This window comes from Carettochelys insculpta, chromosome 8 (assembly GCF_033958435.1).
Source record: "Carettochelys insculpta isolate YL-2023 chromosome 8, ASM3395843v1, whole genome shotgun sequence".
NCBI classification, from domain to species: domain Eukaryota; kingdom Metazoa; phylum Chordata; order Testudines; family Carettochelyidae; genus Carettochelys; species Carettochelys insculpta.
The window spans coordinates 41,888,837-41,916,734 of NC_134144.1; the positions used below are offsets into that span (position 1 = coordinate 41,888,837).

Consider the following 27,898-nt stretch of genomic DNA (forward strand, 5'->3'; position numbering starts at 1 on the left):
ATGTTTTGTGGGTAAGTACTGTAGTGGGACATTTTTCACTCTGTTGCCTGTAAGACCAAATTTTCTACCAAGTTTTTAGTACAGAAATGCGTGTACACCAATAAATCAACGCAGCCTCTGTCTGAATATGTTTTTTCCTATTATGCAAACATTTTATTCATACATTTTTCCTCAACTTTCTAATCAACTTGGACAACTTACTGGTGTATACTTCAGAGATGAGGACGTTTCTTCTGGCGCCATTGTACAGATGGATGTAACCCTCTTATCTGGGTGCCCTTCTCTTTTGAGATATGTATATCTTCAAGCTTTGGGAAGCAGTCTGATTTTTCTCTAGGTGGTCTGCTTAACCATCCTTGCATTGACTTTTACAAAACCTGGTTTCCAGATCTAGATATAGTGTTACCCAGTTTTGTTTCAGACCGTTGTTTCAGGGAGCTTCACTTTTACAATGACTTTTCCCTAGTTAATTTTGTGTGTGATGTCATTCCAGAGATTTGTGAGGCAGCGGGTGCATGGGAAAACACATCTAATAATCTTTCCATGCCTCTCTTTTTTCACTTGTAAAATGGATAATAATAATAATACCAGAGTTTTGAAATCAGTTTAAAAGTCAATTTAAATTACACCAATGCAATGGTTATGTCTAAATAAGGTCTTAACAAATTCTGTGCTTTCATACTTCCAAGATAAATCAAAGTAGAATTTATCCCTACCTATTCAAAATTTATTTAAAATATGTTGTGGGGTAGTCACAGTCATTACCAAACACAGGCTTTGGATAGATTATTATTACCCACCACATATCCCACCTGCTCACCCACACCATAAATTGACAGGAATTTTATACAGGACATTAAACAGGTCAGTGACATGAGTTATAGCCCAACACTGGCTTCTCGTTCAGTTCTCATCAGAGGCAAGCTGAATGTCTGTGAAGCTGCTGCAGTCTAATAATCATAAAAGATCAAATCCAAGTGTGACACAGAATGGACATAGAGAGGATATGCAGCCAACAGGATGTCATAGATCTGAAGATATCCCATTGTTCAGGTATAACTTTTCTACTCAAAGTCAGTGTTTTGGGGGTGTTGCTATGTGCACACATACAGTAAGATAATAAAAACCTCCTGCTGCTGTAGTTTTGCATTCTACTCAAGCATTGCATCATATAGTTCTTGCTTTTATAAAAAAAGAGTTGTGAAGTCATGTAAAGATTAAAGAGTTAGACTGAATTTTTGCTTTTGAAAACACCTATACCAGACTTTTCTAAGATAAACAAAAGAAAAATATTTCAGTTTTCCACTTATTGATGTAAGTGTCTACAGATAGTAGCATGATCCCTCTGAAAATCCCTTGCTTTGGGAACCAAAGAATTTGTAATACAGAATGTTTGTTAAAAGACAGGTTATACTGTGTTTTCCAGTGGAAGCTCCAGAGGCAGCTCCAGGTTTAGGTTAAAGATAGAAAGCTATTACAGTAATACAAAGCCTCTCGGCAAGAGTACATTCCTAACAAAAAAAGAAAAAACAAGAACTGCCCACAGCCCATTCCATTACTGGAATGAATTTAACATAATGTTACACTGTATTTAATGTAATCTTACACTGTTCCATGCAACTAACATTTACTATGAACATGTTTTTGTAGTGGAGTTTAAGCCTGACACAGAAAAAGTAAGTCAGTGCACTCTGAGCCAATTGGATGTAAGCCCAGGGAACACACTCTTTACTCAGGCAATGCTCTAGTCAGACCAAGCAGCTTCTAAAAGGCTGTAAGAGCTTGGCAATATGAAAGAAACAGCAAAATCTTTTGTTTGAAGGATTTATACTTTTCAGGCTGATTATTTCCCAATCTGCTTGTATCTGAGTATCGACGCACATAAGTCAATATTTGCTAACAGTGACCTGTAGTTTGCTAAATTATTTTTGTTGTTTTTAATTTTTACCAGTGGAGGAGACCTTGCATTTTTGAAGTGCAGATAAAGTCTTTTTTATTTAATGGTGTTAATAGTATCCTACTTTTAACTTAATTTTCAATATCAGTTCTCTGAGCACTGTTGCTTTTATTATTATTCATCTATATCTGCACAACACTGTAACCTTGTCATAGTGTTTGAAATAGACTCATAAAAGACAGAGCTTCTGCCTTGAGGAGCTTACAAGCTGAATTAAATAAATGTAGTCCATGAAAATATGACCAGGAAATGGACAGGTATAAGGGTGACAGGACTATAATCAATAATAATAATAATGTTAATCATTTTATAACTCTGATTTTAAGTAGAGAGGGATGTAGCACAAGACAGAAGTAAAGAGGCCAGGAGTGGAAATTCACAATGGAAAGCAAAGTGAAGTGGGTTCTGAGAGATCTGAAGACAGAGAGTAGGGACATTTGGGCTATATCTACATGAGAGGCTTTTTGTGGAAAAGCTGGGCTTTTGTCTGCAAAAAACAAGGAGAGTCTACAGGCAAATGTATGTTGTCAACAGTTTGTCAACAAAACCCAGCACATCCACTGGCAGCACTATACCTCTCCCCATTCAGGTATAATTCCTCTCTCGAAAGTGTTCTGTCGACAAAATGGTCATTCAGACATTCCAGTGCCCTTCTGTTGACAGACAGGGCTTCTAGTTCACTGGGCAGCCCTGTTTGCAGAGCTTCCGGTCAGCCATTCTGTTGAGAGAAGGCTGGGCAGTCTAGCTGCTCTCTGTCGACAGAGCGGATTGATCTTTCAATCTGCTTTTATGTGTAGATGCAATCTGTTGACAGAAGTTTTGCCAGGAAATCCCTTCTGACAGTGATTTCTGTTGACAGAGGCTTCTCGTGTAGACATGGCCTAGGTGCACAGGAAGAGGCTGTTGCTCCAAGCATGGACAGCAAACTGAAAAAGGGATAAAAACAAGAGGGGGAGGCATAAAGGAGCCACAAGGGGGAAAGAATGAGCAGAGTGCAGGGAGTAAGGAGGAGATTAGAGATGTCAGCAGGGGCAGAGCCATGTGGAGCCTTGAAAATAAATAGATGGGGTGTGAACTGTATGCAAAAAAAAAAAGACAATGAGTTGGAAGAGGGTCTCAAGGATGTGTGTGTATGTCTGAAAGAGAGAAACAGTCGAGGGGGGAAGGTATTTTAGCTGTTGAATGTTGGAGAGACTGAATTCAGTTGAAGCTAGACAAATTTAAACGGGCATTCAGGTGTATCTTGTTAATGGTGAAAGTAATTAATCATTGGAACAAGTTAAAAAGGGTCTTGGTGGACTTTCTATCACTGACAATTTTTGAACCAAGCCTGGATGTTTTTTTCTAAAACATAGGGTCTAGAAATTATCTTGGACAGTTCAGTGTCTTGTGTCATATGAGAGGACAGATTAGATGGCAACAATGGCCCCTTCTGGCCTTGTAATCTACACAGCTGTGAAGGCAGAGGGAAGGCTCAAAGATGCCAAAGAGGAGGAGTTTAGGGTTGTTCATGGGTATGTCTGAGTGAGTAAACATTAAATTTATCTCTGGTGTTAGCTGAACTGAGATAGCTTAAAGTGATTGAAGAGCCATGTTACGGTGTCGTTGGCCTTGTTCTTTCTACCCTAATGCAACTGATTGTCTTGAACTCAGCTATTCTGCTATGCAGTAAAACAGTATCTGTCAAGTCCCAAAGCTGAAATAACTTATGCCCTACTAGAAAGACAGTAGTATCCCTTTCAGGTACATCACAGTATCTGTAGAAAAACTGAAGAATAAAGAAGTTAATTAAATTTATCAAATGTGTGTGTTTTGGAAAGCCCTAAATCTTTTTATCACTTAATTGTTATGGCTCATTTTGCCACCTACTGAATGATTTCTTGGCTCTCCTCTCCTGAAAAGGACTGAGATAAATTATTTTTCTGGTCTTATTTTCATATTGTCATTGATTAGGCAACGAAGAAGTGCAGTAGGAATATAAATATTTGTATAGCCTGGGTAAAAGGCAAATGTTTAGACAGCCTAGACTTTGCTGCTGATATTGCACTACTTAATGACAAGTGACTGTTAACTTATAAACAAAGACAGACAGCCTGGCCATAAAAAACAAAAAAGCAAACCAAGCAGGGCTCAAAATTAATTATTGTAAAGCAAACATTCTCAAAAAAAGAGCTGTCAAGCAGTGACACCAAATTAGAAAACAAACATATCAAGGCAGTAAAGTAGTTCACCTGCTTGGGCACCACCACATTGGCCAATGGCCACCTCAAGAAGAAAGTGACATCAAGGATAGGAAAGCCACATCATTGACTATGCCCATCACAAGAAAATCAAAGATATACCACCCCAGACCAAAACTGAGAACTTCCAGTTCAAACGTAATGTCAAGTGTTAATCTGCAGCTGCTAAAGTTGGGTATGTTGTGAAAATGTAGGCAGAAAACAAGACACCTTTGAAAATAAATGCCTACTAAAGATTCCGAAAATTGATTGGAAAGGCATCATCACCAATGAAGAGAGATGAGAGCCTTATTGCCAACAGAATCAGAAGGAAGCACTGCATTTATCTGGGGCATGTAGTTGAGATGCCCACACACAGATGCCCACCTGAAGCTCTAAAGTGGAAATCAACTGGAGTCAGGAAAAAATGCACCCAAGTAACCTCATGAAGAACTCTCGGCAGGGAGGGGAAAACAGTCACTCTAAATGCCGTAGAGCAGACAGAAGCAGCAACCATTGACAGGAATGGAAGGAACTAGTTTCTGTTCCATGTGTCAATATTGACATGAGAAGGATGTAATAATAAACAATATTCATATTGTGGTACTTGTTTGGTTTTCATAATGCAGGCAGGATGCATAAGGAGGTGCAGATAATTCACTTTCCTATATTCCTATTTTTTTCTGGAATTCTAAAGCTTTCCTTCTTCTTTGTGTAATGAAAGATATCCCTTTTTTTCTACATCTCTATGGCTATGTCTACACGTGTATGCTACATCGATATAGCTTATTTCGATGTAGCGACATCGAAATAAACTATTTCGATGAATAACGGCTACACGTCCTCCAGGGCTGGTGCCGTCGACGTTCAACATCGACGTTGGGCAGCACCACATCGAAGTAGGTGCTGCGGGGGAGTGTCTACATGCCAAAGTAGCACACATTGAAATAAGGGTTGCAGGAACAGCTGCAGACAGGGTCACAGGGCGGACTAGCACTTCCGGGGCAACAGCTAGCTGCTCCCTTAAAGGGCCCCTCCCAGACACACTCAGCCTGCACAGCACGCGGTTTGCAGAGCCATAGGCACGCACACCTCGGCGACGCAGTCATGGACCCCCAGCAGCAGCAGCAGCAGCAGCCAGAAGTCCACTCAGCCACCCCTGTAGGAGCAGCGCTCGCCCTGCTCAATGCCATGCAGGAGGCAGCTGATCACATTCTAGCCACAGAAGAGGAGCTGCCCCCAGGGGAGGAGGATTTCCCTGAGCTCCCTGTAAAAGGGGCAAGTGATGGGGGCGGCCCCAGATCGGCTGGCCACATCCCAGGCCCGGTCGTAACCCTGCCGCAGCTCCTTCACCTTACTCCTGACATGGTCAGGAGTGCGGACAGGGTGACCCTGGGCGGCCAGGCCCTCAGCCAGCTGAGCGAATGCATCCGCGTTCCGCCTCTTGCTTCCCATTACCTGGAGCACCTCCTCCTCGCTCCAGAGCCCCAGCAGGTCCCGAAGCTCAGCCTCCGTCCAGGAGGGGCCCCGCTGCTGCTTCCCAGGCTGGCTGCCAGCCTGCGAGCCCTGGCTCCCCTTGGGGGGGGGGCCCTGGGGTCGCTTGGGGGGCTGGCGGGCAGCCATCGCAGCGGGGTGGGGGGTGTTTCTTGGCTGCTGTGAGATGTGCAGGCTGGCCGCGTGGCTGTGCTGCCGCTTGCACGCTCTCTCAGCTTCCTGCACAGGAAGGCAGGGGGCGGGGACCTTTAAGGGGCCGCTGCATGCAGTGACCATTGAGCTCAGGGGCTGGAGAGAGCATCTCTCAACCCCTCAGCTGATAGCCGCCATGGCGGACCCCTCTCTTTCGATGTTGCGGGACGTGCATCGGCTACACGTGCCCTACTTCGACGTTCAACATCGAAGTAGGGCGCTATTCCCATCTCCTGATGGGGATAGCGACTTCGACGTCTCGCCGCCTTACGTCGATGTCAACTTCGAAATAGCGCCCGCCACGTGTAGTTGTGGCGGGAGCTATTTCAAAGTTGGCGTGGCTACTTCGAAGTAGCTGGCACGTGTAGACGCGGCTTATATGTGTCATCAAACACCTTTTCAGTTAACAACTGGAAAGATTTCTAATTCCCATCATACAAATTCATGTGACGGCATGATTCTCCATTAAAATTAGCACTCAATACTTTATTGTCAACTGTGTTTTAGCAGCAAAAAAAGTATAGATTTTGTTTAAAGTTCACAAAAAATGCTAACACTTTTGCCTGATTCTGATCCTGGTGACATAGGTATAAATCCAGATAGCTAAACTGAAGCCAGTGAAATTACATTAAAGTAAAAAATTTCCTGAAGTTGGCCTTTTTGTTCTAAAATCCATAGATTAACATCACTTTCACTAAAAAAAGAAAAAAAAGATTGCTGTATACACATTGGGTATTCATATATTGAGTTCCTTGTATGCAGACTCTTTGGAGGTATGAACAGGTATAGCAGTGTAGCATTAAATAAGAAATATGTATGGGCAGATAAGGTACCATATGAAAAAAATCTTTGCTATTGAACTAAGTTGTCATAAAGAACGTGTCAAATAATATATAATGTGGAACATGAGGCATACAAGCAATAGTAACCATTTGACCTTGCACAAAATGTAATAAGAAATTTGTGCAGGGCACTATTTTAGACATGCCACTGGGAGTAAATTCATCATGAATGAGGGATAATCAAGAAAAATTGTGTCCAAGAACACAAATATGTCTAGCTAAGCAACCAGAAGCCTGATTACGACAAAGCGTATACTATTATGCATGTTTGCCTCCTAGGTAGATTAAACTGTGTATTAGGTGAACTCAGCCTTTGATGTAGTAAAGACATAATATCACAAGTTATTACTACTACTACTGCTACTACTACTAATAATAATAATAATATATGGCACTTTTGATCTTCACACTTTTTATAAATATCATCTAATTAATTAATTAATTAATATTCACAATAGCATGTGAGGGAGGTAAGTAAGTATTATTATGTCTATTTTATAGTGAGGAAAATACAGAAAGAGTTATCCCTGGATAGTCATGGTCAAGGCTGGGATTAGAATTGAATCATTCTTAGATTCTAGCTCTTATTATTAGCTGTTTTTATTACAGCATCTCCAAGAATTCTCAGTTTGGATCAGAGTGCCCTCCTCTTTCATGTTGTAAAATAAACAGTTCTGAAAAGCAATTAATCTCTGCTGGGCAGAGATTGCAATATAACGAAAACAGGACATTAGAAGTGGTTGTAGCATACGATGGTGGGAACTTGAAAAAGAAAGACAAGGAACACACGATGGCCTAGATTGCCTGCACTGATCACAAATTTTACTTTTTTTTAACAAACTAAGATTAACTTTTTTAATGCTGGGCTAGCCATTATCATTAGGCAGTTCACTGCAGGTGTGACAGTAGAAGTAGATTCTGAGAGGTGTTTTGAAGGACTAGGTGGTGACTTTACAAATTGACCAAAGAAAGTCACATCCCACTGCAAGGACCAGCACTGAAGAAGGTTTGATGGCAGTTATTGGATGCCACATCAACCCATGATGGAATGTCTCACTTACAAATTTATGAGCTAATGATTTTCAATAGCAAGCATTAATTAATTCAAATACCAGCATCCTTGCAAAATGACATTGCTGGATTTCATACGCAGGCGGGAAAAATATAGTGTAAATATCAAAGTACCTCTTAAACTTGAATTGAGAAGACTGTACTAGAAGATAAGATAATACTAATTTGGATGGATTTGTAAAGATTTGATATTGTGGGCATAGATCCTAAGAGATATGAGGAAATATATGAGCTGTTAGTGATTATCTTCCAAAAGTCATGGAAGAAGGAGAGATTCCAGACATCTTAAAAGTAGAGAGTATGGTGCAATCTATAAAATAGGTATTCATAACAACTTGGGGAATTGCAGACCAGTCAGTTTAACTTCAGTGTCTGGAAAGATAATGGAGCAAATAATTAAACAACAATAATAATAAGGTAATAAGTAATAGCCAGCATGGATTTGTCAAGAAAATATTATGTAAAGCCAACCTAATAGCTTTCCATAATCGGGTAGCAAGCCCTGCGAGTAGAACAAAGCAGTAGATGTGGTATTTCTTGAGTTAGAAAAGCTTCTGATATTGTTTCACAGAACCTTCTCATAAACAAACTAGTGAAGCACAGCATAGATGAAGCTACAATAAGGTGGGTGCGTAACAGATTTCAAAAGCATTGTCAGAGAGTCGTTATCAGTTGTTCACAGTCAAGTTGGGTCCCACGTTAATCAGCTCTGGGTCCAGTTCTGGTCAATATTGCCCTCCATATTTATGTAATGGCATAGAGAGCACACTTCAGAAGTTTGAGGGCAATACAAAGGGGGAGGTGGGAGGGGTTGCAAGTGCTTTGGAGGATACAATTAAAATTCAATATTATCTGGACAAATTGGAGAAGTGGTCTGAACAGTAAATGTGGAATTCAATTAGAAGAAATAAAGCACTCCACTCAGGAAAGAACAATCAGTTGCACACATACAAAATGGACTATGACGACCTAGAAAGGAGTACTGCAAAAAAGGATCTGGGGTCACAATAGATCACGAACTAAACCTGAGTCAACAGTGTGACACTGCTGCAAAAAAGCAAACATTAGCAGGAATGTTATGAGCAAGATACAAGTAGTAATTCTTCCACTCTGTTCTGTGCTGATTTGGCTTCAGTTGGCATACTGTGTGGCTGGGCACCACACTTCAGGAAGAATGTAAGGTACAAATTGGAGAATGTCCATAGAATGTCAACAAAACCATTGAAGCTGCACAAAGTGTCAACAGTGAGGGAAGACTGAAAATACTGGGGTTTAGTCTGGTGAAGCGAAGACTGAGGGGGAGCATGGTAACTGTTTTCAAGTACATAAAGGAGGGAGAAAAAATGTTCTCCTTAATCTCTGAAGATAGGACAAGGAGCAATAGGCTTGCATTGCAGCAAGGGCAAATTAAGATGGACCTTGGGGAAAAATTCCTTTCAGGGTGGTTAAAAACTGGAATAAATTGTCTAGTGAGATTATAGAACTTCATTCACTAGAGATTTTTAGGATCAAGTTAAACAAACACTGGTCTAGATCAGATTGAGGCTGGCAAGTCACATGCAGTTCTTTCACCATGAAAGCATGCCTGGCAAAGCCCTCTAGGCTCTCCCTGCAGTCTGACTACCACACAAGAGGGAAAGCTCAGGGTTCTGTCCTGTGGTGAGGTGATAGGCCTAGAGGCTTCTTTGCAAATGACTGGTGTTTGCTGAGAATGAGGGGGCACAATTTAAAATTTTGCACCCCCCCAAAAAGCTTGAATCATGCCCCTCCAAAACCTGCCTCTTCCCTGCCACTCCCTGCTGTTTGCTGAGGCCTTTCCTCACTGTCGCAGCTCCCAACTTGCTGACTAGCAGCTGCTATGCAGGGAGGGCACCACGTTATCAAGCACAGCCAGAAAACCCGGCAAAAATCTGCGGAAACACGTGTCCCCCAAGCATCACTTCTGACTTCACTTCTAACTTCTTCACACCTGCCGAGGCCTGGCACTTCTTCAGGAGCAGAGCTTCAGGCCTGAGCTGTGGCTGGCACGCCCCTTTAGGCCAAAGTTCTGAGCTCCCTGTACAGGCAAGGCGGAAGCAACAACCTCAGCAGTTGTGTCGACCTCTTGAACATTTGAAAATCATCATATATATCTCAGAGGGTCAGTACTTCTGGTCACTTGTGGTCTAGATAATACTTGAGTTCAGGGACTAAACTAAAAGACATCTGGAGGTCCCTTCAGCTATATCTGCACCACGGGAGCTATTTCGGGATACGAAGGTATTTTCAGGAAGAAGGAGCCTCCAGAAGGAGGACTTCTTTCCGGAAGATCCCCTAGGGGCCATGCTTCTACACGCTTTCTTGGCGTCCAGAAGAGCTTCTTCCGGACTCCAAATCATGTGACCTTATGCTAACGTGGAGGGAATTTACATCCGTTCCTCATTAGCATATTTTGGGCCATCTATTAGCATGCCACTCTGAAAGTGGCATGTATAGAAACGGCCAATGTGAGCTTGACTGTATTCTCATTCTCTAGCAGAGCCAATCTATTACTTAATTTCTTAAATGAGAAATTGACCCTATTTTATACAACGAACAGAACAATTTTGAAATTTTCAAGTAAAAAAAGCAATCTGGTGTGAAGCAGTTCTCCTGCCAATTCAATATACAATCTGTTGTTATAATTAGCTTAGACAATGTGTAGAAAAGTTGTAATCTTCCTTCCTTTCCTCATGAACAAACTTCGCACTCACATTTTTAAAGTCCCTGTTAAATGTTTATTTTCTTAATATGTTTTTAAAATCTAATGCTGTCTGTAAATCTAGTTTAATTGTATTTCAGATGGCAACAACCTTTCAAGTGGCTCTTCTTCAGGTAACTCTATCCCATTATTTTTTGTCTTCTGTGTCTGTTATTTCAGGATTTTGCTGAGTTGTATATTACCCTGCCACAGACTAAGTCAAAGTTCTGTTCTTGCTACAGTTCTCTGGATATTCTTTTTAGCAAAATTGCAACTTTAACACAAACTATTAAATCTGAGCTCAACTTATCTGAAGATAAAACCTCAAATGTAGTGAAGGTTGTCAGCTTACTACCTGTAAGTCCCAAATATACAGAGCATACAAATCTATTCCTCCAGAGGTGAAATAAATCAGATGATGGAAAGCTGTCCAGCTGTATGAATTAGTGTTTAGAACATGACTTTTCTTCCTATCTTTTTCACTTTCTGATCTTGCAACAAATGATACTTGATAAAATCTGGTTATCTAGTTAATAAATAAATTAATAAAGATTGGAAACTTCTTGAGAGGCTGAAATGATAAATATGATAGAGTCCATCTCAGATTTTAAGACTACTGTCCTTTGTGGCAGAATACACTTAAGGATAGTACTGGTTGAATAATTCAGTGCATTTAGTATTTATTTATTGTGACTGACATTTTCATTGAATAATTATTTGCAAATAGATGTGTTCATTTTTTGAACAGGCAAAGAAAGATTACAATAAAAAGCAATGTTTTTGGTTTGAGGGAATAAAACACACTCGTTTCCCCCTCGCACATTAAATGACATGAGATGGATGGAGCAAAAGTTGACAACTAGTCTAACTGGAGTCTCTGATAAATACAACTTACCTTCCTGTTCATTAATTTTGAACCAAAAATGGCAAAACAAAACACATTTCCTAATATATCTTGTAAGCTTTTAATACATTTGTCGACAAAACCCAGGGAGCACCTGATTCCCAAGGCATTCTGTTGACAGTAAATTGGCAGAACACAGCATTTTTGTCAACAGTCTTATTCTGCTCCCCACAAGGCAGAATGCTTCTGTTGACAGATATGTGTTGACAGAAAGCCTGTCTGGACATTCTGTGGGGTCCTCTGTCAGCAGACTGGGCTTCCAGGACGCTGGGCCGCCCTGTTTGCTAAGCTTCCATTTGCCTGTTTTGTCGAGAGTGGCCAAGCAATTCACTTGGCAGATCCACTTGGCAGTTTGGCTGCCATCTGTCAACAGAAGTTTTGTTGGAAGATGTCTTCTGACAAAAAGTTTGGTTGAAAAATTGCTGTAATCTAGACATATGCTAAAATAATAGCCAGATAGATAGGTAGATAAATACACATATACATTACTTGGGCCAGGGAATCAGTGTTTAGGGATTGTAGTCCTGAAAAGAAATTAGTTCCTTTTGTTTCTGAGCCTGATGAGACCCACATAACAAAACCCCTGTCCACTTTGTTTTCTGAGTGGTTGGATGTTTTCTTCCAGGCTGAAAGCGGGAGTTCAGCAGTAGCCTGCCTCTGCATTTCTGATAGTGTGCAGTCATCACTCTGTCACTAAAGAGCAGTCTCTCTGCTGCTCTTACGAATAGGTCACTTGGCTTAGCTTCAGGGACAGTCTGAGAAGACCTGCATTACTGAGTAAATTCATGGTCTGGACAATCAGTCAGGGATGTATGTCATAGAAGTCTCTAGCTGACCACTGCTTTCATTGGCACTTCCTGAGTACTGGAAAACAGGATGAATTCTGAAGTGTTGTGATTGCAGGAGCTGGTGAACAGGTCCAGTTGTGAACAATGCAGTAGCTATTCCATCCTTTGTCTAAATGTCCCATCTGTGTACGTATAAGGGGGGACATTCCTGTGATTATAGAAAGGCCAGGCAGGCTGTTTTCTTTGCTGTGAAATAACATTCAAAGTTATACAGTCGGATTAGTGATTCTGTTTGATTTACTTATCAGCAGTTTGGTCTCAGATTATGTCACACTATTGTTATCTGATGACACCTGGACATGCGGATGCCATGGGCATCTTCAGTGCGGTTCTAGGGCTCTCCAGTCTGGGAGGACTTGTGCCAAGTAACAAGTCAGACATCTCTCACATTTCACTCTGTATTGCGCGAAAAAGGCTCCTTTGAGGTAGCTGGCTAGTATTACTGGAGTTGGTTGTCAAGGAAAGAGTGAAGTTTTCACTGAAGATACACTACAGTCATTGGCCACATTCAGTCTGTGAAGTAGTCTGAGAGAGGTTCACAATGCCTTCCCAGCCATGTGCCTCAGAAGCCTCAGAAACCATCCTTAGAGGTCCACGTATTAAGATGTGAGTAAAAGGAAATGAAGAGTGCACAGCTGCCAGAGATACCACATAAAATGGCTAAATACCTCTGATGGGAGCTGATACTGCCTCCCAACACATAGTTGTTATGGATGCCCTTTTAGAGAAGGGAATGTAAGAGTAAGTGACCTGGAGTCCACTATGTACTGAGAAACACTAAAAAGAAAGAGTGAGTTAAAGTAAAGCTTTCTGCATTTATTGGAAATCCCAGTGCCCTTTAGCAAGTGTACTGAAATTGAGATATTCAGCCTGAGGGCGCGTCTCTGACTCTGCTGCAATGAAAATGTTGTGTAAGCAAGTATGCACTGTGTGAATGCTGGAGAATTTAGGAGATATATAACTGGTGCCATCACTGCAGTAGAGACCCCTGGGGCAGTATTCAGGCCAAATGCTATTACCTTGCATTGATACAGAACTATAATGTAGGACAGGTTTAGGAATTTCTTGTAATTTAGGCGCATGGGGTAACCATGGAAACCCTGTTCAGATCATTTTTTGCTGAAATGTCCACTTTACTAACAGTAACTTGCATCTTTGACAGTATCTAGGGGAATCATCTGGAAAGCTGCAAGATGATACAGGAGCAATAGATTCAAATCGTAGCACTAACAACCATCACTTTCATGACATGAAAAAAAAAAGTCTCCAGCCACCCCATGTGTTTGCATTCTACACAACTCCTAAGGCCTGAGCCTGTTGGCCTTCTATAGTTTCCTGCTAGAGGCCCAGGAAGGCTACACCTCTGTAAGCACAGTTAGCCCTTTCCCCTTTCTGCTGAATCACAACTGAAATATGATTTTAACCAGTCCAATGCTCGTCAAGTCCGATAGCTGAAAATTCAGCCTTTCCTAGATCTGAACACAGTGTTGTACTCATTTTGTCTGCTATAAGTCTGCTTCTTAGGCACATCTGAAAATTCCAGTGTGGAGACTAGATTAGTTAGGATTCTCCACTAACTAGCTGGAGCTTCTCTCATGAAGCTTCAACCCAGGACTACAGAAGACAGAAAGCTGCCCTCCATGCTAGACAGGAGCCCATCTTTTTCTCTAATGAAGCGAAGGTTCGTCACCAATAGTTATTCAGTCTATCCCAAACAACCTCTGGACAGTTAAGGACTGGCATTTGGAAGCTTGGAAAGCATGAGAAATTTCTACCATCATGCCTTGGAGAGCTGCATGCAGGTGTCTGAGGCTGTAGCCCAGAGCAGCCTTTGATGAAATTACCCAAGCACTAATGGGAGATAATCCAGAAAGGGAGGATATGCAGCAAGACAGGAAATTGCACTGTGACTGGAAACCTTACTAGGAGAGGAGGGGAAAGTCTGGGTTACAGCGATTCAGTTCTCATGCTTCCATAGCTGTAGGAGCCACTGGGGTCTGAGGTTTGGAGAAAAACCTCGTTATGAGTATGTCTACACAGTAGCCTTATTTTGAAATAAGGTATTCCAGAATAGCTATTCCAAATTAGAGTCTATTTTGAAATAGAGTCATTGGATGCACAATGGCTTATTTTGAAATTGGCTCTATTCCCTTGCTGTGTCTGCACTACATTCCCCTTTTAGAAGGGGAATGCAAATGCGGCTGACTGAAAATGCAAGTGAGGCACTGATATACATATATGTGCCTCATTTGCATAACAGCAGCCACTCGCTGTTCTAGAAGTGCTGTTTTTGGGAAAAAAACAAGCAGTGTAGACAGGGTTCATTCAAAAGAAAACATTGCTTTTGAAAGCACACTTCTTCCTCATATTTTTCAGGAAGAAGGGTTCTTTCGAAAATGGGTTTCTTTTTTTCAAATGAACCCTGTCTACACTGCTTGTGTTTTTTCCAAAAACAGCAGCTCCGGAACAGCAAGTGGCTGCCATTATGGAAATGAGTCGTGTCATATGCAAATCAGTGCCTCATTTGCATTTCTGATAGGCTGCATTTGCTTCCCCCTTGGAAAGGGGAATGTACTGTAGATGCAGCCCCTGTGTCTGAACAGTACCTATTTGAAAATAGCTATTTGAAAATAAGCGCTATTCCTTGTGCAGCGAGGTTCACCAATTTTGAAAGAAGTTAACCACTATTTTGAAATTACTTCAAAATAGCAGTTGTGTTGTGTAGATGCTAGTATATTAATGGCTGTTATTTCGAAATAACTATGCTGTGTAGACCTACTCTGTGAGCTTTTTCTTAGGTTCACACCAGTGCTTTTGTCAGAGAAAGTTTTCCAGTCAGGAGAGGGAGTCAGTCATACCCCTGTTCAACAAAAGTTTTACCAACACAAGTTCCAGTATAGACATAACCTAAGCAAAATTACCATAGTCGGCATACATATTTAAAACAGAGGCTCCCTGACTTACGAAAAAAGAAAAAATGTACATGATCCTGTAGTCTTTATGTAGGGAAAACTCCCATTGACACTTTTGTCTACATTGGGACTTTTGGCCTATGGCAATGTTTGCCTAGGGCTATGTTATATTATTGCGCAGAATGAGAATGTGCTGTGCTGCTCAGACAAATTATGGATGGGTTTTCTGCTAGCCTCAGCTACACTACCGCAGAAGGTATCTGGCTTTTTTATAACCAACACAGCATATTTTAAGACTTATTGTCCATATTTTGACCCTGAGCCACAGTCCTCCCATTTTAAGGGATATTGTAGTTAAAAAGCAGAAAATGGGGACTTTAACTTCCAGAGAATTTATTTCAGTTTAAGGAAGAATAACAGAGAGCTATTCATGTCTTTTTCATGGCTGACAGTCTTAACAATGGGCAAAATTCTCACTATGTATTCTTTCCAGCTGAACTACAGTCAAACAGCTAAATCAGTAATGCAGTCTAACATGGTCATATTAACCTAGTGAAGCAGAAAAGGCCATCTGCACCAGCATGAATATGATTCAGATAGAGCATGCCAGCAAAAAGCCTTTAACATTATCTAATGCAAGGAAATCTTATGAATGGTATTTTAAAGGAGTACAATGTAATTAATGAAAAAGTATTATAATAATTATTTGACCCTTAGTGTAGTAAACCAGCAAAAATGAATTATAAACTGCTTTGTATTTCGATTTCATGTGCATTAAAAACCCTTTAAATGATTTTATGTACTTCACTAATATTAAACTGTGAGTAGTTTACTCATATATTCATAATTTGTTAGGGGAAGATATAAGAAGGCTTTCAAAACAGCTTATATGATGTACTGTTATTGAATCCTGGCTGCACACATGAAAATTGGCATCTCCAGCAGCTGTCTACATCACATTTCTCTCTTATGTAATGGAGATTTTTATGTGTACAGTACATTGGATATACATGGAGGTTTCCCACAGAGTACAGTAGCTTGTGCTCAACTGAGGCACAATCCTGTCTAACGATAACTAAAGCAACATTACTTGTACATAATAGTTTAGAATGCACTATTAGATTTGTCTTAACAGATTACTTACGACTGGTGTTTCTATACACTGTACTGGCATTGTGAAAGAACAAAGATTTTTGTCACGAGTAACTAACTTTAGTGAGTAATCTTTTTTTTTTATTTCATTTATCTCTAGGCAGACTTTTTGGATTCAAGTTACCTGGACTAAGGCTCTTAACATATAGAAAGCAGTCCTTACCGCAGGAAGACCCTGATGTAGTTGTAGTAGATTCATCTAAGCACAGTGATGACTCAGTGGCTATGAAGCGCTTTAAATCTCCCACAAAAGAAAGCTGCAGCCCTTCTGAAGTGGATGACACAAAAGCACTAATACAGCCCAGCAAATGTTCTCCTTTGGTTAATATATCAGGACCTCTTGACCATTCATCACCTAAACGGCAATGGGACCGACTATACCCAGACACACTGCAGACAAGTACACCACTAACTCATTCCAGATCAAAGGAAAGCATTTGTAGCATAAGAAGAGCATCCTCAGTACATGATATAGAAGGATTTAACGTCCATCCCAAAAACGTTTTTAGGGACCGTCATGCAAGTGAAGGTAGGTTTGAAAAGTAATATTCTGCAATATACCTGGAGACAGATTATTTCATTGGTGTTAAAGTTATCCTTGCTTCTGAAAACTTAGAAGAAATTTTACAAATTCCATTATACGTGATACTACAGCATCAGTAAGGCTCTAGTCTTCTCACCTTCTTTGTATTAAGCAATAGCTTTCTCCTGCTGTGATAGCTTACATCTTACTTCTTAACAAAAGTGTGCATTGTGCCCTGATTGGAAGGTGAGTGTCCTGATCACTGGGCTTTAGAAGTGTGGCAAACTCAAAGTCAATTGTTGCAAAACTGCAGTAAACATTTACAAGCCAGGAAATGACCTAAGTATAATTGCATGTGTAACCTTAATGCTACCCTTTTCAGTCACATACATTACAATAGGGATTTAATTATATGAAATGCTATTTCTCAGATAATGCAGTGTGACGTCATGCAATTTTTGTTGCAGCCCTTGACACATCTATAGTATTGTCATAACAGTCCAGTGTCAATGGGGGACAGGGAGGTTGCTGACACTGATACATGTCAGCAGTAACTCCATTGAACTCAATCAAATTACACCAGTGTGAAACTGAACATAAGAACATAAGAACATAAGAATGGCCATACTGGGTCAGACCAAAGGTCCATCGAGCCCAGCATCCCATCTGCCGACGGTGGCCAATGCCAGGTGCCCCAGAGAAGGAGAACAGAAGACAATGATCAAGTGATTTATCTCCTGCCATCCATCTCCTGCCCTTGTTCTGAAGGCAAGGGCACCATACTTTATCCCTGGCTAATAGCCATTTATGGACCTAACCTGCAAAAATTTATCAAGCTCTTTTTTAAACCCTAATAGAGTCCTGGCCTTCACAGCCTCCTCGGGCAAGGAGTTCCACAGGTTGACTGTGCGCTGTGTGAAGAAAAATTTCCTTTTATTAGTTTTGAACCTACTACCCATCAATTTCATTTGGTGTCCCCTAGTTCTTGTATTATGGGAAAAGGTAAATAATTTTTCTATATTCACTTTCTCCACACCATTCATGATTTTATATACCTCTATCATATCGCCCCTCAGTCGCCTTTTTTCCAAACTGAAAAGTCCCAGTCTCTCTAGCCTCTCCCCATATGGGACCCTTTCCAAGCCCCTAATCATCTTAGTCGCCCTTTTCTGAACCTTTTCTAATGCCAATATATCTTTTTTGAGGTGAGGAGACCACATCTGCACGCAGTACTCGAGATGTGGGCGTACCATAATTTTATATAGGGGAAGTATGATATCTTTTGTCTTATTATCGATCCCTTTTTTAATAATTCCTAACATCCTATTTGCCTTACTAACTGCCGCTGCACACTGCGTGGATGTTTTCAGAGAACTATCCACTGTAACTCCAAGATCCCTTTCCTGATCTGTCGTAGCTAAATTTGACCCCATCATGTAGTACGTGTAATTTGGGTTATTTTTTCCAACATGCATTACCTTACACTTACCCACATTAAATTTAATTTGCCATTTTGCTGCCCAATCACTCAGTTTGCTGAGATCTTTTTGTAGTTCTTCACAATCCCTTTTGCTTTTGACTGTCCTGAACAACTTGGTGTCATCTGCAAACTTTGCCACCTCACTGCTTACCTCATTTTCTAGATCATTGATGAACAAGTTGAACAGGATCGGTCCCAGGACTGACCCCTGGGGAACACCACTAGTTACCCTCCTCCATTGTGAAAATTTACCATTTATTCCCACCCTTTGTTTTCTGTCTTTTAACCAATTCCCGATCCATGAAAGGACCTTTCCTCCTATCCTGGAATAAATGAGCATTCATTTCAGGCCTTTAACATTTTGTACTGTACAAGTTCCCTTCCAACCAGAAGAATTTTCCATAGGCCTTTCCTCCTGTCCTTCTGAACTAGACACTCCTAGTCACTGAGACAGTCTTTGGGGAGTGGACTCTGTGCTTTCCAGTGCCAGGAAAGAGGAAGCATGGGAGACCTGCAGCCAGAAGATCTTGGAGAAACAGAAGTTTGGGAAAATAGAAAATGTATTTGCATTCAAAACACTAAGATCTATGCATAAAGTTTTCAATGACATTGATATTCTTTTGCATGGGTGTATGTAATTTTCAATTCCAACTACTAACTAATATGGAAACTTTTATACGCTCAGCTTAGGAAGTTTCCAATGTTATGGACAATGCTGTGTGTAGGTACATTAAACTGACTATAAAAATGCATTTTCAATTTCAAAGACTTTCAACTAGTCTCCTTCTCCTTGACCACAAACCTTGACAACCTCAAGCTTTTCCCCACTTCTGTGAATCCTAGCAGTTCTTCAGGAAGAAAACGCTGCTTTGGTGTGGAACACACACACCTACTAGTTCACTGTCCCATGTAGTGGCAGCTAGACCACTTACACAGAGAGAGGGAACGAGTCTTCTCTACAGCCTTATCTGACAGACTGATAGCTTTTAGCTCTAACTGTAGAGGCTACTGCACTAAGTTCCAGAGGTCCCAAGTTGGCTGTCCTTGGTTTTATGTGCACCACCTGAGAACGTAAAGCTCTGAACCATGCAGTGGGATTAATAAATGAGATTAACAGGATGTTTCCATTCTTCTTTCTACTTACTTCTCCTACATTAAATAAATGCCATCTGTTTAATTTAATGTCATCAACAGCATTTGCCATCAATTCACAGCTATTTATATGTAAACATCAGCCTAGGCCCTCTGGAGCTCAGTGCAGGAGCCTCTATAGGAGCCAAAGTGGCACATGGGACCCAAAATAACTTTCCTTTACAACTTTCAGCCTGGTGAATAGGACTGTTATGCAGGTGACATTTGGTTAAGTCCCCCCTCCCCCGCACACACAGCAGGAGAGAGAAAATTTGTAGGGATCTCCCACCCCTCAGGTGAGTGCCCTGATCACTGTGCTGTGACATAGTCGACAAAGGGCTCCCTCAGTCTCTTCTGCTGATGTTGTTCCACTTAATTAAATAATAGTAACAGAGAGAAACCCATGCTAGTCTATATACTATCAAAACAAAAAAGCTGTCAAGTAGCACTTTAAAGACTAACAATATAATTATTAGGTGAGCTTTTGTGGGACAGACCCACTTCTTCATGGCTATGATCTGAAGAAGTGGGTCTGTCCCACAAAAGCTCACCTAATAAATTATTTTGTTAGTCTTTAAAGTGCTACTTGACTGCTTTTTTAATTAAATAAGTGAATAATTAAATATTAACTAAGCAAGTGAAGGGGTTAGAATGACTCTATAGCCTGTTGGTTAGGGAATTCTCTGGGGCAGTAGCAAATTTCTGTTAATCCCCTTTCATTATTTAAAAGAAGGGAATACTTGAATTTGGGGTCTCTCACATCAAGGGTGAGTACTTTACCCACCAGGCTTAAGATTACAAAGGAGAACTTCCTGCTGTTGTTTGGTATGAATTTGCCTGAGAGACCCAGTCCAAAAAACAGTCTCTGAGCATGCTTGTGGGACCAGGCTCCTGCATGAGACTTAGTGGCAATAACACCTGTCTTCCCAGGTTTGTGAATCTCTTTGAGAATTAGACAGGAAACAGGCCTTTGTGGGCCTGGAGTGAGGCTGCAATGCACATGTCCAATGACAAAAACATAGGCACCTACCAGTAAGGTGACACCCAACTGGGAATTTCATGGATAGCAATGATACCTAAAAATGGGACTTTGGTGCCCAAAAATCATAAATAAAAGTAATCTGCAGTCATACAAGGACAAAAACTGTGATTCTAATCAAACAAAATGTCTGGAAGCCAAGCAAGGCTCATATATGCTGTTCACTATAGTGTGTGTTTATAGATCCTTAATAATTAAGAATTTTACGTGGAAAACCTGACTGAAATTGAAATGTAGCTTTCAAATTTACAACCATTTCTTTACATTTCCTCAATCTGAAAAAAAAAATAGTGGAGCTGTTGAAGAGGATTCTAGTGGAACAGAGTATAGTAATTTAGTTTCAGGTAGCTGAACTAATTCAGCTGGGTTCATATTTGTTTACAAGATAATGTAAGGGTCATTGAGTGTTTCTTGTAGTACAGCTACCCATCAGTTGATATGTCGAAATATTGAAGATGCAGTTGTCAACTTGTAAAATGCAATTTTGTGCTGAAAGGTGACTCAGTAAAATAAGTGGCAATGTGGCCTTCCAAATTCATTTGAGTGCACTTCACTACAAGCCAAGTGTGCTACATATATCCAGGGAACAAAAGCAGGTTCTGTAAAGCCAGCCTTCCTTTCAGATGTCTGTCTTGGTAGTTTTCTACCCCTTTGGGCAGCTCCTGTGGCTGAATGAAGCTGGACCACAGGCTGATGGCCTCATCCAGTTTTACTTGCAGATGACCCAGATCTATGAAGGGATATGGGTATTGTGCGGCTGAGCATTGCAGTGCCTAGATTTTAGGTATCTAGAAAAAGCTGAGTTAGGCACCTAGACTCCCAAGGGAATTTTCAAAGCTGCTGGCTGACAAATTCCCTTTGAAATCAGTTGGAGTTAAATGGAATTTGCAAGGGAAACTTAGTACAATGCTCCACATCTTGGGGAAGGAGTCAGGTTCCTGTACAATGCCGGGGTGAATTAGGTGCCTAAGAGTAGGATTCAATATAACCAAAAATGCTGCACAGACTCCCCCCCGCACCCCCCAAAAAATCTAGGCACCAGGAAAAGATGTGACAAGGAGTGAGGTCAAAGCACCACCACCCAAAGTTCCTGAAGAGCCTAAGTGTTGGCCAGAGGCAGGCCCATGCCTCCACTTGGGACTCAGTCTCAGACCTTCTCCTGGAACAAGACAACTAAGCCAGGTCAGTCTTTTGTCAAGAAAAGAGGAGGAGATGCTGTTGTCTTCTTGCACAAAGCCCAGTGGTTAAAGCTGTCACCTAGGACATAGAAAACCAAGGTTTAATTCCCCTTGTGCCTGATTTGTAGCAAGGACTTGAAGTCAGGTTTCCCACCTTGCAGGATCACGCCCTAACCAATGGGTTATAGAATAGAATCTCTCGTCTTTTGAAGCTGTTGCAATGTGTACAAATAATTACATATTCATTGGAGCAGGGTCATTCACATGCCTCTTACATCTCTCACATCTAGCCAGTGGGATAGAAGTTTCAACAGGGCAGGGAAAGAAAGAAGCACAAGCACCGCAACCGCTGGCTGTCTCATGTGGATTTAGGCATGCCTGGATCACGCGTACTGTATCAGGCCCAAGAGGCAATTTTTGAATCCTCCTGGTGCTTAGGCATGAATGAGGTCCCTAGACGTTTGGTTCCATAAGGACTGAGAAAGCTGTGTGCCTGTCCCACTGCCAAAGCTTAGGTGCCTCAGGAACTGTAATGATGGAAACTTGAGTGTCTAGAGATTTTAGGCACCTGCAGGGTTAAGCAGCAGCTGAGCACAGATTTCGTGAATGCTGGTAGTACCCAAATGTTGGATTCAGGCACCAGAAGAGGCAACTGGATGCCTATGTTACACCTGTGAATCCTACCCGTTGTGCCTAGCTGCAACCTTAGATCCTAAATACCTTTGCAAATCTGTCCTTCTGGTGTCTATTTAATTATAATTTATTATTTTGCCCCTTCAGGGAAGGATAGTATTTTTTTCAAGCTGCAGTGTTGGAGGAACAATCTGAAAATCAGCATATCCAGGGGGAAATGTAGTAGTCTTTTGCTACTGAGACAAGGCACATGGTAGTGATTTTTCACTGTTATAAATTGTCACAGTTCAATGATGGAACTATGATCGTTTATAACAGCAGAGGGTCTACCTCATGTGATTTAAAGGTTGTTGATCATAATGAATTTTCAACATGATTTCATCTTAATTGGAAGTCATATTGATGCAAAATAACAGTAATTCCAATCAAATATATAGTTTAACCAATATATTTGTGTATTCTCTGATGTAGATTTTAGTTTTCTCCTTTTCTCTTTTCTTCTTTACTCTTATTATGCTGAAAACCAGACAATGGTCGCAATGTAAAAGGTAATGTATGGGTATAAAAGGTACCTCCCAGCTCTTCAGCTGCCATGCTCTTTGGCATGTTAATTTGCCTGCTGTATGAAATGTACAAATGCAACATTCTCATGCTGGCCTCTACAGGGCCAGGTGCATTACTGAAATTAGCTTTTAGTTTGTTGGAGACAGAAATAGTCCCCCCACTATAGCCACTGCATTAGCTTCCGCTCATTGGAAGAAGTGAGGGAATGGTTAAATAATAACCATGCTCATTCTTCTTAAATGCTTGTTAATAAAAAGAGAGAGAGACAGAGAGAAAGATTTATCTAATTTAGTGCTGCCGTCTTTAAATGGGCAAAAATGTTATTGAAGCCACTGGGAATTTTTTCTAGAAAATTAGTGTAGAAATAGATCCTTAATGAACAATCAATAGTTTGGAGGCATTTTGTTCTAGTTCAGTTACCAACTTACAAGTAAAAGAACATTAGAAGGAAAGAACATTAAACAATAACCAGGACCCATGTGGCAGTCTCTTCATTTATTCCTCTTTTGTCTCCTTAAAACTAGTTTCACGCTCCTGGATGGCAGGGGGTATGGTTTCAAGCTTACTGTAGTATTCAGATAGGCATGCATGAACTTCATTGCCAGTTTCACATTGAAACAATGCTTAATCGTGTACCCTAATATTTATAAATAATTGCTGTTCACCAAAACAATGACAGGAAAAGGTGGTTGTGCTGTGTCTTTTTATATGCCATTTGAACTTAATTCCAAAACACTTTTTGAAAAATGCATCAGAAAACTGAATTCAATTGCAATATTTGTAGCTAAATTTGGGAACTGTTTGGTTCATGATTTCATGCATGCTGAAAAAGTTTGTGTACCTGGTAATATGTCTCCTTACTAAACTGCATGTAGTGCATGAGCTAAACTCTGTAAGCAGTTCATCACCAGTGGACTACAAAGTCACTACATTTGCTTCTTGTGTATGTCAGTAGAGTTTTGATATAGTGCAGTGTCTTGTTTTCCATAAAACAAGTTTTGTAAGTGAACTCATTGCTGGTAAAATATGATGGATTGACATCACAGGAGAATGAAGTCCTCAATTAATCTACAGAACAGGCACAGCACAAGGAGTGATAGTGCAACACCTCACACCTGAACTAGGATTTCCCTTGGGGTGGGGGGAGGTCTATTTCATTCTCCATGTTTATTCAATCCCTGGCCTCTCTGCTGAAACTGTCAACAAGGGGCCAATTAGTGTCAGTTGTGTTGGTATTTTTTTTTCTTTTGTTTTTTTCTTCTCCCTGGTATGGACATCTGTCTACTAGGAAATGAATACAGGGCAACTCATAGTTGGGAATTGTTTTCAGTCGTTGCAAACCAGACATATGGGATTAACCCACTAATGTCCTTTCACGAAGTAACATTATTAACTCATTTTCACGAACATATTTTAAACCTTGAAATAACTTTTCTGAAGACAAAGGAAAAAACCAAGATTTTAGTCTACTGTGCAAATGAAACAGGTATAGTTATATCCTAGGCCCTGTAAAACATACAGTAGAGAGTGACTCACTAAATCTCTTGTAAACCACTAATCAAAGAACTAGTCAAAGAAATAATGCCGTTTTCCAGAGAGTATTAATTAATTTGAAATCTAGACTTCTTTGAAGTTCTCCAGTCCCATTCCTCTCTTTACAAAACTACTGTATGCTTTTTATTTGAAAAGTGTAGAGTAACAATCAGCTATGTAGATTCAATGCCTCGGTGCTGTATTGTAAAGCACTACCTTTAATAGACATCCATTTCATGAAGTGTTTGAGTTGTAGTTGTTGTTAACAACTATGGTGAATCTTACTAAAATAACACAAGACTCTGGAAGGTATATGGAATGTGATAGGAAATCCCATTTCTCCCAAATAATTCACAGAGAATGACAATTGTAACAATACTTTTTAAAAAGTAGTGCACAGTTATAAGGGGTTTTAATATTCATAGGAGTTACATCCTAAGCCCCCTTAGTCAGCAGAAGTCAATATGAGCTTTGTCTGAGTAATGTTTGAATAAAAATTCAGTAAAGATCTCAGGTTTGGGGCCATTGTAGGGTGCCTAAAAAAACAAAAAAAAGTAGACCAGGCGTTAATGTTCAATCAACAGCTCTAAAATTATTTTAGTAGTATTATAATATGGTATGTCAGATCAAACTCATCCCAAGTATATTTGTTTTGGCTCTAGTAGAGCTGTATCATGGAGGAATTTAACTAACTGCATATATTTAAAATTGTTTCATAGAACCAGTTATGAATCCAATTTTATTTAGAACCTCCGTACACAGGACCATTGCCACCTGAGCCTGAAGCAGTACAGAAGTAGAGCAGGTTATAACATTGGCCAAATGACCAAAAGACAAATTACATAACTAAAACACACTCTATCAAGAATACAATAATAGTAAATTGGTCTTCTATGGAATGGCCTTCAATAAAAAAAACATCAGAATAAGAGTACTGATTGAAAACTAGTACCACTTTGTCTCCCTATTATAAGGCTGGTCAGATGAATTAAAAAAGAGATTTACAATCTATATGCAAATAAAGACACATCAGGTATTAATATGCCAATAGATGCATCAGGCTAAGGGACCTAGCTGCCATCACTGATTTATTAAACTAAGTGGATGAAGAGAGGTGCAGGTAATAAAATACGGCAATGAGGTAGTTAAACATCATTTTTAGTGAAACCCCATTAACTTTTTGCATTAAAATAACTACCATTTCTCCATCTTCACTATAATTATTTTGCAGATGGATGTCAGATAATTTTAAATCATATTTTCATGAAGCTAACTGACTGTTGTCTAAAATATCTGAAATGATTTAATCAGCAGGATTTGAAGAAAGGATAGCTATTCAAATAATATTACTCAACTTACCAAATAGTTTTGGCTCTTATAATTTATCACTTTACAGATATAAACAACACAGGTGTTTACCCAGTAATTGCAAAATAGCCTTGTGACTTGGCCGTCCAGTGAGTCACAAGGCTGAAGACTAAAGTTCTTGAACTCCCAGGCAGAACAGCCATCCCCATATAAAATCAGTTCCTGCACCCTTCTTTCACTCTTACATGTAAAGTAAGGACACTATATTTCCAACTATATAGTGAGTAGCAATCTTAGTGGTTTGGAATTTTTAGGGTTATATGTATGTAGCATCCATTTACATGGTCTTTCTGTTCACTTTATGTGCAGTACCGTAGGTAGTGGACAAAGGGAACTGTGTGTGCCCATCCAAAAGCAAATTCATGGACATCTTCTTTAGTTCTCTCCATTTGTCAAATATTAAGTATGCTTTTCAATTTTTAGGGCCTTTCAATCATATCAAGTCAAGTCTCTTGGGATCCACATCGGATTCTAACCTCAACAAATATAGCACCATCAACAAAATTCCTCAACTCACCCTGAACTTTTCAGATATCAAAAGTGAAAAAAAATCTTCATCGCCTCCTTCTTCAGAGAAAACAATTATTGCACCCAAGGTGAAAGATCGAACGCACAATGTAACAGAAAAGGTTACCCAGGTAGGATCCAGTTTACAATCCAGAACTTTTTAGTCTCTGAACTCCTATTATATGTTTTAATACTATTCAATTCATTTTCCACATTGTTTATTCTGAAACCTTGTTCATCTTGAATGATTGGGATGTTTCCAAAGCATTTTGCTTTATCACTGTTTCTGGTTTCTAACTCAGTTATTATCCATACCATTTATAAAAGGCATAGTTGTGTTGTTATTGTTAAGCTTCTCCTAAAATATCACATTATACTCCAAAATGGGCTAAAGAGTAAAAATTGTGGTGGGATATAGTCTTTTATTGATTGTGGCTGAGCACTTACTTTATTGCTGCCCAATATCCACAATGACTCTACATCAGCAATTCCTGGCAGTGCCAGCTCTATCAACATGTGACTTATTTTGTGTAGCTTCTCATAATAAATTCCGTTTCTCCAGCCACCTCTCTGAATTGCTGGCCAATGCAAAGTATAATAGTGTGGTAAATTATATGTGATTATGCTACTGCTATTGATGGCATAAGTAAGTGCCCACTAATTTATGTTCCAGTTCCTTATTTTTTTCATAGTACCTTTCTCTGTGGGTCACTTTTTCACACATATATATGCAAAAAGAGCCATCAAAATGAGATATGAAGGCCCTTGGAGTTCATTTTTCCGATTTGGGCCAAAGCAAACATAGTCTCTGTTATCCACTGCTTTTCCAAACATAGTTTCCATCTGCATACATACACATATATACTGGTGCCTTTTGTTTGTTAGCATGTGTGTATGCTTGTGATAACTTCTGCCAGCAGTGGGTACCTGTTGTGTAACCAAGCACTCTGCAAAGTTGGCCCATTTTGAAGGATATTTATTTTAACCTACTGAAATATATATACACAAAGTAAATCTGTCCGGTGCAGGATGAGCCATTCCCTAACAGCAAAGTATACAGTAGACTGAAAGTCTAGCAAATTGTAGCACAAACATTAACAGCTTAATGGCTGTTATACCATAGCCTCTTATGTGCCAAGGGGAGGAGGAGTGGGGCTGGAGAGATTTTGCCTGGAGGGGGCACAATCTCGCCAAAACTTGATTAAATATTATTTTGGGGGTGTATATACCCTTTGGTGCAGAGTGGGAATTGACCTATGATCTTGGGGAAGTAGGAGGAGATCAGGAATAAGTAGTCCCTGTGTTCCCTAGAACCAGAGGGCACAGGAACTGTTCCTGTGAAAGTCTCTTGTGCGCCTCCACTCCTGTAACTAAACATGGGCCTGATCACAGTTTGTCCCCAGCAAACTGATCTGCATGCTGATTGTGTGTGTGTGCGTGTGTGTATGTGAGCAAGAGTGTGTATCTGCATGCACATGCACACGAAATACATAGTACAGAGAGACTATATACACACCATTCACACTTTTACAGAATATTTCACAGAAGAGACTACACTTACTGAGAGTGTTCTTGCACTATACTTTCCTAAGTACACAAAGTGTTGTCTCTTCTGTAAAATACCCGACATAT

The 27,898-nt window shown here is 40.2% G+C and overlaps 1 protein-coding gene across 1 annotated transcript in view; it reads left to right on the forward strand.

Annotated features, from left to right (window-relative positions):
- KCNH7 (potassium voltage-gated channel subfamily H member 7) overlaps nucleotides 1-27,898 on the forward strand; it is a 353,071-nt gene that overhangs the window by 227,807 nt on the left and 97,366 nt on the right. Inside the window, exons 4-6 of the mRNA XM_075001165.1 lie at nucleotides 16,415-16,839; nucleotides 22,822-22,842; nucleotides 26,183-26,397. Coding sequence (XP_074857266.1) covers nucleotides 16,415-16,839; nucleotides 22,822-22,842; nucleotides 26,183-26,397 — 661 coding nt within the window. The remainder of the gene's footprint in view (nucleotides 1-16,414; nucleotides 16,840-22,821; nucleotides 22,843-26,182; nucleotides 26,398-27,898) is intronic.